Genomic DNA, 16,973 nt, shown 5'->3' with positions numbered 1-16,973 from the left:
GGATGTTTATGACATGATTCTCTACTCTTATATAAGTCTGACATTTTTCATAAATATAAAATCTCTTCCCACCAAAAGCTCCAATGGTGAGAATTATTTAAAGATAAGTGAAATGGATTTTTCACTGCTTTCAGCCTCCTCCTGCTTACCCTGCCCACCCCCCAAAAACATTTTCAAGGCCAAACGAAGATCATGCCAACAATTATGCCAATAATAGTCATTTGATCACATCTAATAAACTCGTAAGTGTCCCCGACCCTGTGTGAGGCACTGCAGAAATAGAAATGAAGCCTTCAGGCGTGTGTATGACTGTGGAGAAAGGGTGTGTAGAAAATGGAAGGTGGTGGGGTGGTGGCTTTGCTTTTTGAATAAACATACATGCAAGACAGGCATCCTGCATTATGCACATTTCCAGAGACTGCAATTTCCATCCTGCACATTTCCAGAGAGTGCAAATGAGTGTGTTCTGAACATCTAGCACGATGATTAGGAAGTTTTCTATCAGTGACTCTTTGGAACCCCCAACGTGTATCCTCTCCCAAGTCAAGTGAGGGTCTGAAGCCCACCGTGTGATCACAGGCACCACTGGTCAAATGCTCAGTGTCTCACTGACCCAGATGGTCAGTGTCTAAGACAACACGAGTGTATGGGTAATCCAGAGAAGTGTAGAACGGGCAAGTTTACAAGTGTGTGATCTATTGCTTGTGGGAGAGCTGCTGAGACAAACATCCATGAAATAATAATATTTAGGGTAAAAGGATCAGAAAAGTTTCCCTCCAGAGACAGAAGCTGCAACTGCTTCCCACCTACCCAGGTCCTCACTGAAATCTTTAAGTAGAAGAAAAAAATTTGTGTTCACCATCTGTTTCTGACTGAGGTGGGAAGGAAACAGAAATGAAATTCCATCGGGTCTTGGTAAGGAACAACTCTACTTGGCAACCCTACTGTCATCATTAATAAACACTTTGCGGATACTCCCAATGAGGCTGTGACTTAGTCAGACAGTCTTCTGGAAGTCGGACCCCAAAGGCAACCTCACCTAAGAAGCTTCTGGTTCCTGAACCCTCAGTGTGAGAGACAGATGCCCTACTGTCAGGCACCAAACATCTTAAGATGGTCCTGATGAAGACTGGAGATTCTCAGCACACCTTAAGTGCTCCTATGCTGAAACACTTACACAGATGTACAGAGAATGACAAATGACAGCTGTCAAGGTACCTCACTTCAAGGAGCACAGCAAAGACAACAGTGATAATGAGGACGATTCTTGCCACCCTCCCCTCCCCCACCGCCTCTTCCAAACTTCATGAAGCTACGTACAATAATGTCCTGATGATTTTGAAAAACAAAAATGGCATACGCAACAAACAAAATTTTTAATACTCATCCTAATGAATTAACCAATGAACTTCCTCATCCTAATGAATTAAATCAGGTCATCAGAACTTTCAAGAAGAATTTTATGCTCCCTGAGTATCTGCTAGTCAATACCAAGGCAGGTCGAGCAAACTACCATGTTCACAATACATCTTTGTGCAAAAAAGAATTCCAAACATCAATACATATTTTAACATGGCAATTCTAAATATTTGGCCTGCTGTAGACTTGTAAAACATTCAAGAGAAAGCTTTCTAACTCAAGAGAAAAATCAGTGAGGGAAAAACTTAAGTGGTACCAATCAGTTTTCCAATGTGCATTTACTTGAATTACTTGGAGACCATCTGATTCATTTTGAGGCCATGTAGCCACACGTCATACTCGAAGATGAATATTACCATAGAGCAAGTATTAGCTGGGTTGGCATATATTTTTTTTAATTTGCATCTACTTCAAAGGATGAAGTAGTAAAACACAATGCAGCTTTTTTCAATAAATAGTCTGAGCCAATTGATAATAATGTGATCTTTCAATCCATACGTGTTTACTCTTCCATTTTGGTCCAACTTCTCAGGGAAACATAAAAGCATGCAGTTACCACAAATAGAAATCCATGCAAACACATGCACACACACACGCGCGTGAGCGCACGCACGCGTGCACACAACTACCATGGAATTTCCAGAGATATTTATCCTCCTCTTCAAGGTGACCTTTTTTTTTTTTTTTTTTAAAGCCAATGGTTATTAGAATAATCAAAGGCATAAGCCAACATAGGGACGGCATGAAACAAAACTCATCCCAGGGCCACACGTGAATTATATCAGTGACTACGGATGAATGAATTTTTTTTGCAATTATTTTGGTAATTGCAATGATCAGAATATATTGAAAACCCAGATGCCAACGTGGTTACCTGCTATATTTAGCAACAATCTTTCTCGTAACATCCATAACATGAACGGTACATGAAATGTAGATCTTGAAACATTTACTATACCAGAACTTGACTGGTTCTCAGATGGCAGATGACAGACTGATGGGAAATGATGTGGATCAGATAGAATAGGAAAGAGAATGAGCTGAATGCAAGAGACAGAAGAAAGAGATTGATTATTAAATATCAGAAAAAGCATCCATCACCCACGTTGAGAATGACAATAAAGAAATAAAAGACAGACATTCTGACAATCACCCTTCTTTTTCAGTCCCTCCTCCAAGAGAAAAAAAACACTCACCATTAATTAGATCATTAATAACATGTAGCACTGTTTCCCCATTATCTCCTTTCCTCTTAAGAATAAAACCGGCTCCACTAATGACAATAAAGTGTTTTCCAGAGAAGCAGCCAGCTTTAGAAGGCACCTGGCTCTCAGCACACTATATAATTTATCCTCCATGGGTGTTTTTCCAGAGACCATCAATTTCTTAAAGTGCACACAGAAGTTTTCCATTTTTAAACTCGTGACACTTAAGCTTGTCCCACGCCATATTGTTTTTTGTCTTTATTTCTACTTTGGGGGAAAAAGAGCTGAGGATCCAAGGAAAATTGGGCAGGATGACCTTCTGTCCTCATGATGCCATGAAAAGCCTTTCCAGCGATAGAAATAAACACTTCATGGGGGACAGGTCCAACTATCTTTGTAGAGATGGTCTCTAGTTGCCGTGACAATACTATTCCTCATTCCTTGGGTTTCTATCAAGGCAACTGCTTGAAAAGTATCTCAAATTGGGCCCATCACTATTTTCCCCACTCACTGTTCAATTTTCCACCCATCGATGGTCACTGGAAAACTGACCTACCCTCCCATCCCTAATTGTGTCTGAGGCTGATGGATACAGGAGGCCCTAAAGCAATGCCAAGTAAGTTTGGCTTATGAAAAAAAAAAAAGAAAGCACAAGAGTCCTACTTTTGACACCTTCAGCTGCAGTTCTGAGAATAACTCCCACAGCTCTGCAGAATATTAATGGGTCTCTAAAGAATCGTGCTAATCTATAAATAAAAGAATGCAGAAATCCTCAATAGGCCAATTTTGTTAAGTAATTAAAATGAAAAATGTGAACAAAAATACCATTATCTTCAAAAAGCTGGAATTCATGTACATGAAGGATTCAAAGCATGTAACAGTATCATTTATTTTTAACACCTATATGGGGGCTGGTTTTAACTTTGTCCCGAAACAAATGGTCCTTCTACATTTCCTGCACATAAGGCTTATTTGAGCCAGACTGTTTCATTTCTCCCACTCATAGAAAGAGCCATTTTTTTTTTCTTTACAAAGGCCCTAGTGATTTGTTTTCTTTAACAAATTCAAAAATTGCTGATTGCAGAGTTACACACAGCACTGAGGTGCTTGCTATGGGACAGAAAGTTGGGCAGTGTTTATAAACCATTGTGTTGAGTGAGGAGGTCCTCAAAATGTCACTGTCCCCATCCAGTTTCTTCCAGGGCAAAATTATGCCAGAAAGGTGTCTACTTGCCCTTTCATAGCCCTAGGGAAAACCATCACACTTCTCAAGAATAGATTCTAGATTCTTCTGACCCTTACATACCACCCTTCCTGATGAGCGATCTGGTGCTGGAGGGGTACGCCGAGGCTCAGAGCATCCAGGTGGATGTGGGTTCAATCCCTCCTTTGCAACTGACTGTGATGTGAGCCCAGGGCCAGGAGCTATGGCTCTCTGGGCCTCACCTTCTCCATCTGTATAATGGGTGGGGGGCATCAGTTCTTTCTCAGACTCGATAGGACTAAATAGGACTATTAGTGCTATCAATTGTGTGAAAGTAAAAACGGGCCCATGAGGAAAGCGCTTTGCTTTCCTCTTTGCTTCCCTCACTCAAGGGACTTCCAACTGGCTGCCCGTCGGGGGTGAAAAAAAATAACACCATGTTGACCTTGAAAAAGATTAGGAAGTTTCTCAGCTTCAAGTGAAAGCAGAGAGTATGAGCTCAGGCATCTGTCACATACTCACACAAAAAGAGGCTGATGCTCTGTTTTACAGGAAAGGGAGTTTCCCATCCTAGAGGCCACACGTATTTCTTTCAGTTTTTCCCTTCCCAGATGCAACGGCGTGTCCGCTGCTGTCAAACAGCAGGTTATACACAGCACACAAAACACGATACCATTAAATACACGCGTGTGTGTGCGTGTGGAAAACAGAAGGGAAGGCAAACGCCAGACTGTTTACAGCATAACTTCCAGATCCTGGAAGGGTGGGTTTCACTCACTTTGTTCTTTACCCAAATTGTCTACGATTTTTGCAATGAACGTGTGATACGCTCGTTACAATTCTATGAAATACACATATTGAAAGAAGCTACTTAAAAAGAATCCCCCTCCTCCCAAAGCCAAAGAATTCGCTTCTGCTTATTATGCATACAATCACAAAGGATTCTGAAGCTGCTCCGAGGGGAAATGGAGGTATACTGGGAATGCCTGCCTCTCCGGCACTCCTCCCAACTCCCACGGGTGCTGTGGGAAATTCCTCCGGGCCCCTCTGCTCTTCTCAAGGAAATGACCCGAGTAACTTCATACCTTGCAGATTAGCTCCAGGGTGTCCCGGGCAGTGTCCCCAGGCCGGACGACGGTCAGGGCTGGCTGGTTATTTGGCAGACAGAACCAGGACGGAGTGAAATATTCATGGACCCAAATGTCGCAGTCGGGATTGTGCTGATGGACGCTGGGCAACACCATTTCTTTTTCCCTCTACAGTAAGAAATCAAGTTAGCCAGGCAACGGTAGTCGGGCTTTGCTCTTTTCAATCCCCAGATTGTACACAGGGATTAATTATTCCTGTGAACATGGCCCAGAGTAGAGATGGTGGCACTGGCTGAAGAAAGGGGAATATTCAGAGACCAGGAAGAAACTACTGAGAGAAGAGCTTTAATAGAGGAAGGAAAGATTTCTTAGATAGGGTTTCTTAGACCTGGTCCACAGCATGCCCGGGTGGGCAGTGTGTGAGTGAGTGGGCACTGAAATTTGGAAGAAAGAAAGAAATGGCTCATCCATTCAGCTCAGTGATCTTGCTAGGATTTCTTCCACCAACCCGCCTCAATTTAGAGCGGGGAATTCCTGCAGGAGGAATATATCTACGTGTGAGTTCTACGTCTCAAAGGCAACAGTGAGGCCCCAGGGACGTTCTTAAAGAAAAGATGGTGCCCTGGTACTCGTATTTACGGGGACCATCATCTCTGTGCTTGCACTGACCTCCAGCACAGTTCTGGGAGGGAAACGGCTCCATTTCCCAGGTGAGGTTCAGGGAGCCTCAAGGCATGATCTTTGTGGCCTTCTTAGGCTGTTGCCCCACGCCATCCTCCCCACCACTCTGTGGAGGGCCGGAGAGTAGCGCCCAGTTTGTAAGGATGGGATCTGCGTGCATTCAGCAGTTGGGTTAACCTAAACCGGGCAGCTAAAACCCTCCACAGCCATGAAACAGGGGTCCGATCTCTTTGAAATAAGCAAACAAAGAATGATGTTAGATTTCAGCAATGGAGAAAGAATACTGATGGGCAAGACGTGCTCTGATAAGACTCGATTACTGGTTTAAAACCAGGCCACCAATCAGTAAATACATACCTACAGGTTACCAAGAACAAGGCTGGTATTAACAAATTACAAGAAGAAACAGATTTCCAAACAAAGGCTGACAGGTGGTAACGTAACAACTTCCATTCACAAAAAGAACGAATCCCAGAATGGGGGACCTATTTCTGTAAAGGCTACTGAGCTAAATTCACTTGAGAAAACAATTTCAGCTCTGGCTTTGAATGATGTTGCATGTGCAGATAAACTAAACCCCAAGGAAGGATCAGCAAAAAAAGCAATCAACTTGGTTAAATCCCATTAACTAAAATTGGAATCTCCTTACTGTCCCCATGCACCATGTTAAAAAAATGACGCTTAGTAACAGATCGGTCCAAGTTTTGCACCTAAACAGCTCTTTGAGATCAAGGCGTTCTAGCCAAGAAACGGAATAAAGAAATATCTCCAAGAAACGGAAAAACAAAAGGGACACAGAAATCCAGAGGAAAAACATTTGCGGGTTCCAGGATCTCTGTGCCTGGAGAGGATATCCCAACATTAAAAGTGAACTAATAATCGTATGCAAGATGAGTTACCTAACTTCAGAAATGGCTTCATTAACATCAAAAACTACGTTTGGATCGCATATAGGTACAGCGAATTAATTACACCAGGTCTCATCAGAGGGATAGCGAGTCTTTCAAAGAGAGGGCTGTGGCTGGGTATTTCCAAGGACAGCTGCACCCACAATGACACAATCCAGGAGCAGTGCAAGCACAAAAGTGAGAGAAGGCCTGCCCGTGGCCGCTCGCCTCTCCTCCCCCTCCAGTGGCCCAAACCCTCCCCCGGCACCCTGGTTTCAGAGGCTCGGCTCCACCTAGAACGCCAGGCTGCTGACCGCGGCTGCTTGGTTGCATGGCAACCAAGGGCTAAACTCTCTGTCATATCGATTCGGAGTCCGAAAACCAGAGGATCCTTCCAAGGTCACATTGTCGACATCAGAACCCCCGAACAAAGAGGTTGCTGGTATCACTACAAGGGTCTTTAAAACTCGGGAATGTCCATTTATTTAGAGGCTGAAAAAAGTAGCCCAGGAAAAAAATAAATCAATATTCTTTATGGGCTTTCAATCAGAGCAGTTTGACAACCCCTTTTAAATCCAAGCACAAGGTTGGAACAAGTCTGTGAATCTTTAATTGAATACTTGTCTTTCAGGAGGCAAATGCAGTTTTTTTTTGTTTAAAGAATATACTATCGGAACAGTTCTTTGAAATTAATGGGAACAAAACAGCATGTGTGGGCAGAGAGGGAGGGCAGTACAAATTCAATTCTTGGGAATGGAAGTTGGATATAAAAGGAATCAGCAATGACATAAAATACTCAGCTCCCCAGAACCCAAATTTTGTCTTAAATTCTAGATGGGAAACTACACATCCAAATGATAAGTATTGAAAAGGTTATGGCAGCAGGAGCATGTTCTCATTGTTACCAAGTTTTACACATAAAAGGCTTTTCCACGTTTTACTGACCTGTTCCATAACTTTGAAGATCTGATCATTTCGGCGTTTAACAGAGTCCACTTAATTTTAGGATCCCAGAAAACCAATGAATTGTGTGATGTTGATACATTTGTGGTACTTTTAGAAAAGGAACGTGTTTATTTTTACCTTGCCATCTGGAACAGTGTCATCAAATATTCCCTCTAAAGATTTCTTTACAGCATCCGTTCCCTCACCGAACACCTGCATGTACAAAAGAATCATCTTAAAAAAGACCTTGGGCAGGAGGGCAAACGAGGCATGGGAAGGGGGATGGAAAACGGACACGGCTCTTAGAAAACATTACAGAGGTTCCAACGACTCCTCTATCAGATCCGTAAATAGGGAGCACAATTCCATGGTAGCAGATCATGGAAAGTAAGTTCCTCTAACTGGATCACTTCCCATTATCTTTGACAACTTGAAGAAAGACGGAGAAGAAGAAGGAGAAAAGAGAAAGTTAGCTCTTAGATCTGGATAATTCATTTAGATTTAAAGATAATACATTTGCTAATGCAATGATCTAGGTTTGTTCACACTGAAGGGTTTCTGCAATTCCCTCCTAGACATGAGCAAATGTTTATCAATAATTAATTTTTCATACTCTGTGGAGTAGAACCCGAGAACGTACTTTTATAGTACCTTCTACAACACAGAAAAGGTCGTTTTTTTTTTTAATTTAAAAAAAAAAACAGAAATTTGTCTGTTGTTCAAAATTAAATGAATTCTGCTAAGTTGTCAAAATCTAAACATGGAGACAGGAGAAATAACACATATTGCTCTAAACCGATCAGGTACTATCAGGATCATACAAATGATCAAGAAGAAGCCTTTCTCCTGACGTAAATGAGATCGACAGAAACAGACAATTTTTGTCAATTTCAAAGTATTGAATTAGTAAGTAAATTTCTGTTGGTGTGCTTACGGCTAAGCAAGAAGTTTTTTTAAACTCTTTAAGAGAAAGCAACAAGAATTGCTTAGAAGACGTTGCATCACCCTTTGATTTTTGAAATACGTTAACACGTTCTTTTGGACTCGCTTAACGTGAGTCATCTACTTCGGCAGCGATGCGAATGTAACACAACTGGACGCCCATACCGAAGGAGCAGGTGAAGCAAGGCTTTTGATAGAAAAGAAGGTCAAGCCGAGCTGCCAACCACAAAGCCCTGGCATATATTTTAGTGGTGGTCTGAGCCCTCGGCCCTCACAGGATTCACACACAGCACCACACCACCTCCCAGAAGGAGGGGGAAGTCTTGACGGTGAAAGTACCCCATTGGTGAGTTTAGGCAAGAGCCACCAAGTCTCTTGTGTGATTTTTTGTGGATGAAATAATGACTTTCAGCGGCATCTGGGTGGCTCAGTTGGTTAAGCATCTGTCTTCATCTCAGGACCCAGGATCCTGGGGTCGAGCCCCACTTTGGGCTCCCTGCTCAATGGGGAGTCTGCCTCTCCCTCTCCCTCTGCCCCTCCCCCTGCTCCTTCTCTCTCAAATAAATAAATAAAATCTTAAAAAAAAAAAAAAGAAAGAAAGAAAGAATGACTCTCCTCTAAACTGTTTTTTCTTCAGATTTACACAGAAGCGAACTCCCTAGTAATAAATTCGGATGTCCCGCCTTCCCCAGAGACCAGAACAGACCGTACAGGGTCCCGGCTACCTTACCATTTGCACCTCTGGTTTCCTGCAAATTCCATCAAGGATACAGATAACCCACATTTAAACGGTGAGCATGGTGGTCAGTGAAGAACGCAGGACATCGGTTTTCAGGATTGACGTCTCTTTTAAACTTCAGTTCTTAAGCCAACTGAAGGCTGGGATTATCAGAACAAATAATGAGGGATCTTTTTATGAAGGTGGCCAGCTGGCTTCTCACTTTGCGTGAGGGCACAGAGTGAATAGGCAATCCTACCATGCCCTCCAAAAATGCTCACTGCCTCCCTTTCCAGCCACCATCATCCATGAATCCAACACTCTCCTTCGCCTGAAAAGACCAACAACCGTGTTCCTTCAGTCCCTAAAACCCAAACGAGTGGTCCGGGAGCCACTCGTTTCACAAAACCAAAGGAGAAGGATGACAATGACGATGGGGCAAGGTTCCTAGAAGTGGACTCTAGTAGGATGGCGGTCTGGGCGAGAAGGGTATAAGGGACAAGGGACAGCATCTGGCTCTCGGAGGCCCGACCCCCCAACCACTCTTCTTGGTGGTGCCATTCACCATGTACCAAGATCCCCTTTGAGCCCCAGCAGCTGGGCGAAAGGCAAAGGAGCTGCCCATTTAATGTCAACCCCGAAAGTCAAGGGCAAAGAAACAATCCAGTTTCCCCGGAGGCTGCCTTTGATCCCGAGCCAGAGGCAGCCTAAAAAACTCTGTGCTCAGGTGCCCGCTCGGCTTCATCAACAAGCCTTGCTTTTTTCTGAAGACTCAGGATGAATTGTGCACTTTCAGGAGGTCTATAATTAACCAGCGTTCGGAAAGGAGGCAGGTGGGGAGACTGGAGCTTGGTGATAGACTAATAGCAGAGTTCAAAGTCAGGCGTACACATTATCTATTAAAAGTCTAGTGCAAGCAACATCTTTGTATCAACCAGCCGATGTGAAGGACCAGCCAGGATCAATAAAGGCGCACACACACCCTCACACGGCCCAACGGGAGCTGGCCGGGGAGGCGACCTGGCCCTGCTTCCTACCTGATTGATGCTGGGGCGTCCCTGCTTCTTTTTGGAGGTAGTGTCCAGACCCCAAAGGGAAGAAAACCTGCTCCTCCTCTTGCTGGCGGATCTGGACATGGCCTGAGTACGACGTCTCACTCCAGCTTCACCAGTGCGAGCTGCCACCTGAGGACAGTGCGGAATGACATCAACAAGAGAGAGGTGTCAAGAGGGCTCCCCTGCTCCCAGGGTCCCCACTACGCCACACCTCCAGGGAGCATCATTCTGCGTGCTGGATGGGACGCTGCCCGAGTCACGAATTACTTAATAAAGCCCATGAGATCTTCAAATTTATAGAAATTTTTTTAAAAAGCCAACACTGACCCCACCGCCAAAGCATTTCAACCCTGACCCCTATACATGAGGACTTTGAGGGCCCTTTGTGGATTTAAGATAGAACTGAAAGGCTGGCAAACGCCATCACGGTCCGAAATCACGGGAAAACAGACAGTAACAGAATGTATAGGTTCTGTTTCCAAGAAGTAGATGCCCTTCTGGTCACAGGATTGACCTCGAGCAGTAAGTTAAGCTAACTAAGATTCTCCCCGAATGCCACAGAGCTGTTTCTACGTTCTGGAAAAACGGTGCCTGAGCGTCGGCAAAAACAGTGCAAACAGGATGTGCTGGTTCTTGTGATTCCACGTGCGAAATCTAAACTTAACCCATTCTTCCACTGATTTTCTCAGAATTCCATCATTCCCTTCTTAGGGAAGTGACAGCGGTCCCCCAGTATCCTTCTCCCTCTGCCTTAGCTAGAGAAAGTCCCCAGGTAGCCGAGCCCACGGCTCCCCAAAGTTGACTTCTGTTCCTGTGTAGCAGGACGTGTGCTTGTGGCAAAGTCCTGGACGATGAGAGAGAAGCAGAAGGGCTATACCAAGCTGCAGGAATCACCCTCAAGAGGAGGCAACTTTCCCCTTCTCCTTCACTTCCCTCCTCAACAAAGGAAGGTCCATATGCGAACTAGTTAGTCTAGGACATTCAGACAGAACCCTTTCCAAGGACGGCAGGACAATCAGATGGATGGGACCTGGGTCCGTGGAAGTGCCAAAGCCCCCTTACTGGCCTTACGTGTCCTATGTTTAGGTAAAGGGGGAATAAAAGTTCTGTTTTGTTTTAAAAAAATAAACAAATAAAGGGAAGCTAAACTCTGTTGAGATATTTGCCAGATGCCAGCAGCCCAGATAAATATTTCCGAGGGCATGTGCCCCCCTCCCCCGCCAAGTTTAAATCTGCCTCTGGGACAATGGCTCAAGGAGACGCCGCATCTCGGTGAGGACTCCAGAGTCCTTCCCAAGTACAAGCTCAAGCTTGAAGTGTATCCTATGGGCTATAAGCGAAGTCCCAGGAGCTTAAGTGAGGTCTCACTAGGCCACCCACAGGCTTTCCTTTCATATAAGGGAGTGCCAGGAGATACAGCAAGTCAGACTTGAAATGAAACCTCCCCACCCATTCTTTGTTGCTGGAGATGAGTCTTGGAACCTCCTTGTCATAGATTCCCACACGGGCCACTCCCAGGGTGATGACTGCCAACTGGCAGCAGTCTAGGGGATGAAACACCGTTGGGTAACATCGGGGCCCCCCAGCCATCAAGCACGGTGGTTAGAAGGCACACCTCTTTGGGCTTTTAAGTCCCCTAGAAGCTCCATGAGCAGACTGGCAAAGGCATTACAAGCGGGAACGCAAACAGCTTCTCTGCATGGGTATCGGGGGAAGGTTTTGGTCCCAAGTGAAAATAGGAAGATGAGATCTTGTGTTTTCCCAGCTTGGCAAGGAAGAAAACCCAGATCCGGGCAGATAAAAATCCCACATCCAACACCACATTACAGAAACAGCTCTAATCTAGGATTATTATGCTCAAGGTGCTGAGGGGGACCAAAAAAAAAGAAAAAAAAAATCACAAACCAAAAGGCACATGTCTACTTTAAACAGATAAACATTTTCTCTATTCTCCTCACCTTCTTAAAGGGAAACATAAGTTGTAAAAGGAATAAGCTTATAGTGTGCTCACAAACATCCATGCTCATGTGACTATTTCAATGATCAGTTAAGCTTATCATCACAAAAGAGGCCAAGAACCACTAAATAAATGGTATTAAAGTTAAAAATCCTGGAGGGGAAAAAGTGCCCATTTGGCCTCATATTTATCTACCTCCTTATTAACAGATAAATTCACCTACGTGCGCCTGGGTGGCTCAGTGGGTTAAGCCTCTGCCTTCAGCTCAGGTTATGGTCTCAGGGTCCTGGGATCGAGCCCCGCATCGGGCTCTCTGCTCAGCGGGGAGCCTGCTTCGCCCTCTCTCTCTGCCTGCCTCTCTGCCTACTTGTGATCTCTCTCTCGCTGTCAAATAAATAAATAAAATCTTAAAAAAAAGAAAAAACAGATAAATTCACCTATAGATACATGCACACACACATACAGGCAGCCATATGTAAATATAGGGCTGGTGTGTTACCCTGATTATATATTCATATGTACCTGTATTATTACCTTGGTTACTTCCTTGTGGCACACATCAATACTGGATCTACCATGTCTATTTAATTGCTTCTTTCTTCTGCATCTCCCCCCACAAGAATATAATCTCCAATAGGAAAAGAACTTTGGGTTGTCTGCTGCTGGAAACCTGATCACAAAAATAAGTGACATATGCCAGGCCTCCCATGTACTTATTGAATGAATGCAGAAAATAAATAAACCAACATCACAAAGCAAAAGCAGAGATCCTGCATAAAACATGGTTCCAACAGTAACTCTTTACTTTATAATTCTGGAAGAACTGAGCCCAGAAGAGAAACTTCTTCCCAAAAAAAAGATTTTATTTATTTATTTGATAGAGAGAGCGCACAAGCAGGGATAGTAGTAGACAGAGGGAGAGGGAGAGGGAGAAGCAGGCTTTCTGCTGAGCAGGGAGCCTGATGGGAGCCTCGATCCCAGGACCTTGGGATCACTATCTGAGCCGAAGGCAGCCACTTAACCGACTGAGCCACCCACGCGACCCCAGAAGAGAAACTTCTACAACCATAAATATTCTGTTACCGGTTGACCAGTTGGTTTAGTCTGTTTAACCAATGGGTGCTTCCCTGAGGGCTCTATTCTAAACTGTCGGGGGCCCTAGAAACTGCTGAAGTAAGTACAACCCCCAACACAATAATGACCCAAAACAAGCTCAGGGATTTGGGGGTGAGTTGGGGGGGAAGCTGGCAAAAGAACTAGTAGACGAGAGCTCAAGAGTTTCTCAATGATCTTTGCCCAGACAATGCCTCCCTTTGTGGCCGGAACCTGATTACTCTATCATTCTGCTCATCTGTGCAAACAAGAACAATGATAACCTTCTTTCAAAGAGTACAGTGGGGACCCTTCAGTTAATGACTGCAAATCACTGAGCATTATGGGAAGCCCTCCTGGTGAATGGGACTTAAATTGTAGCCCAAATCTCCTCACAGTCCCCCACCCCACCCCCAGCCTGGCTGCCCTCACACTTCCTCCTCCCATGCTCCCCCCCCCCACCTTAAAAGAAGAAGAAGAAAAAAAAAAAAAAAGTCTGGACAAAAGCTAAATTGAAGCCTGTTTCAATCCCAAGGAAAAAAAATTCCCTGGGGTCAAATGACAAGGAGAGGAGGAAAAAAATAAGTATCCAAAAAATTTAGACTGTAAAATTCCCTGCCTGGGATCTCCTATAGAAACGGGAGCAGTAAACAGGAACAGATACCTGACAGCCTTGCCTAACTGGTTCTGTCTGAAGCGAAACCCCTCATGGAAAAGAGAAGTTTGCACGGGCACCCAAACAGATGGGCACCCAGACCCACACTGCAGATGCAGCTGCGGGGAGCGGGGAGGAAACACCAAAGAAGAGAAAGCTGCACATAAGGAATTAAATATCCTCCTTCGGGGGCACCTGGGTGGCTCAGATGGTTAAGCGTCTGCCTTCGGCTCAGGTCATGATCCCAGAGTCCTGGGCTCGAGCCCTGCATCGGGCTGCCTACTCACCAAGGCGCCTGCTTCTCCCCCTCCCACTCTCCCTGCTTGTGTTCCCTCTCTTGCTGTGTCTCTCTCTGTCAAATAAATAAATAAGGTCTTTAAGAAAAAAAAAAAAATATATATATATATATATATTTTTTTTTTTTTTAAATCACTGGGTGATTTTAAAGGGACACCTGGGTGGCTCAGTTGGTTAAGTGTCTGCCTTCAGCTCAGGTCACCATCCCAAAGTCCTGGGATAGAGTCTCACATCGGGCTCCCTGCTCAGCGGGGAGCCTGCCTCTCCTTCTGCCTGCTGCTCCCCGCAACTTGTACGTTAGCTCTCTCTCTCTGTCTCTCTCTACTTTTATTTTAAAAATAAATAAATAAAATAAAATCACTGACCAAAAAGCCTAAGTTACTAACTCTCCCATCTTGAACTGGCCAGACAGTCACAGCCTGCCCATCAAAAGAAAAATATACACAAATCACAGATAGTGAGGCAGAGGAAAATAGACGGTCAGCAGATAAACTACAGAAGGGAAACAATACAGTGATTTACTTCCTTGTTTCAGAGAAATCAGCTCCGACGGCTTTGAAGAAAGTAAGGCAAAGAAGTTTTAGGTAGATCACAGAATTATTTCTTCCCAAAAACCTAATCAAGCCCAGGATAAGGAAAAAAGCCATTCGGATGCTTGGGGTTTAGAATTAATACGGGACCTGCACACCATGGGCGTCATGAGCTCCCTTAACACAAATGTCACCTCGACATTCTTGTAAGGCAGCCAACAAGAATTTTTATCCCAGTTTGGGGGTTTTGTTTGTTTGTTTGTTTGTTTTGTTTTGTTTTTTGCAGAGTAGGCAAACTGAGATTTGGTCAAGTTAAAATTGACATCCAGATCTCAGAGAAACAGCCCTAGAGCCTCAAACTAAAAACCATTTGCAAGATTAGACATTACAGCGCGTTGACCCATCCCAACGCAAAAAAAAAAAAAAAGAAAAAAGGACTTAATAGCTATATGGAGAGGTTGTAGCCAGGGAGACCAAGAGAGACCAAGAGCTGAGCTGTAATTAGCAGAACAAATCAGGATGCCAGTTTTAATAACTCCAGAAATTGGTTTAAGACTTCTTTAAAAATGTAAATCTACCCCTAATTATCTGAATGATGACGCTAATCTATTTATAAAGAATACAAACGCCTCTGACTGAATTACAGCTCTGAACTCAATTGAAGGGTACAGCTGACACGGCAAGCCAAGAGCAGCACGGCCAAGGTCTTCCGAAGCCGCTTCTGGAACCTGAGCCTTAACATTTAATTCCGCTGCAAATGTGCTAAAGGTGCCGTACATGTTAAGTGGGTGTTGAGTTGGATGGGCTGAAACCGTGTTACTCGCACAGCAATTTTTGAGAAGAAAGGAGCCAAAAGTACATAAAGCTGTTCGCAATTTAGCAAGTACATAAAATTACAGACTGCAAACACACAACACGACAAGGCAATCTGCCGCTCCGGAGGTCAGGGGAACACTCTCCTTCCGGAGCAAATACGTTATGTCGGTCGGGCTGGAAAATCACGAAAGAGCTTTACCTTCCTCGAATGCATCGGCTATTCACGAGTGTCCGGAACTGATTTCCAGAATTACGATATTTAAAATTAGAGTGAGAAGGACGATCTCCAAAGAGATCTGTGTTCACTATATGGTTTCTATGATTTTGTGCGTGTGTGTCAAATGCATTTATGCATGAGAGAGCTCTCCACTTAACATTTCCACGAGGTTAATATCAAAACATCTGTATTTGGATAAAAACCAGGACACTGCCTAAAGATGACACGACTTCTCAACAAACACTAAACGCAGAGATCTCTTGAGATAATACCTTTCATGTCTTCCTTGCACGGTAATTTTGGGCCCATCAAGACAGGCGTTAAGTAATAAATTTCAGAACAGATTCAAACGAAGATCTGTACCCACCACAGAGGGAGGGGACACGTCAGACATCCACACATAGCAGTAAACTAGAAAAACACGGCGGACACTCTTGTCGAGTCCTGCTCAGGATTAACAGTCAAGATAAATATTTCTTAAACGCACCTCAGCTTCTACTCACCAGGGCATGAAAGGATGATACAGAAAAGATCCCAAGACGGCCCATCGCCACTTTCGTTGGTCGGCTTGCAAAACCAAGTAGCCTTTTGGGGTTTGGCAGCTCCCCACCTTGGAGGCTAGCTAAGTAACAGCGGTAACGAAATAGGTCCATTTGGAACTGTTCAAGGTTTTGCTCCCAAACAAAGATCTACAGTGATGAAAACGTGAGTAAAAGAGAAAACAAACGTTAACAACGTCATCCTCCACAAATGGTACAGATCTCTATGTTCTCAAGGTACTGATCACACCTGTAAGGGGTAAACAACAGGTACCCTAAGTTTCCTAGGGAACAGCAGCTCGTCTTTTTTTTTTTTTTTAAATTTCATTCATTTGAGAGAGAGAGAGAGAGAGAGATGGAGATCACAACTAGGCAGAGAGGCAAACAGAGAGAGAGGGGGAAGCAGGCTCCCCGCTGAGCAGGGATCCCGAGGCGGGGCTCGATCCCAGGACTCTGAGATCATGACCTGAGCCGAAAGCAGAGGCCCAACCCACCGAGCCACCCAGGCGCCCCCAGCAGCTCGTCTTACTGTTTTCATAACTTAAGGCGTTTTTTTCCCCCATAAAGATCTACAGTCATACACTCAGTTTGGTAAACAGAAAGTATATGTTAGTTGCTCTGTGTCCTCCCATTATAGAGGTCACATTTGTGGGCCATTCTAGTCCATCAGCTCCAAGCTCTGGGCCACGAACCCAAATGTAGGATTTCTTCCACTGGAGAATTCTG

The 16,973-nt window shown here is 44.3% G+C and overlaps 1 protein-coding gene across 1 annotated transcript in view; it reads right to left on the bottom strand.

The window, feature by feature from the left end:
- The window catches only part of TIAM1 (TIAM Rac1 associated GEF 1), a 383,928-nt gene that overhangs the window by 77,304 nt on the left and 289,651 nt on the right, over positions 1-16,973 (bottom strand). The window contains exons 8-11 of the mRNA XM_080799863.1: positions 16,212-16,397; positions 10,127-10,273; positions 7,568-7,642; positions 4,914-5,084 (exon numbers count right to left, since the gene is read on the bottom strand). Coding sequence (XP_080655989.1) covers positions 4,914-5,084; positions 7,568-7,642; positions 10,127-10,273; positions 16,212-16,397 — 579 coding nt within the window. The remainder of the gene's footprint in view (positions 1-4,913; positions 5,085-7,567; positions 7,643-10,126; positions 10,274-16,211; positions 16,398-16,973) is intronic.

This window comes from Martes martes (assembly GCF_963455335.1).
Source record: "Martes martes genome assembly, chromosome: 1".
Lineage (NCBI taxonomy): Eukaryota > Metazoa > Chordata > Mammalia > Carnivora > Mustelidae > Martes > Martes martes.
The sequence above is the reverse complement of the archived record's forward strand: the minus strand, read 5'-3'. Positions and strand labels throughout refer to the sequence as shown.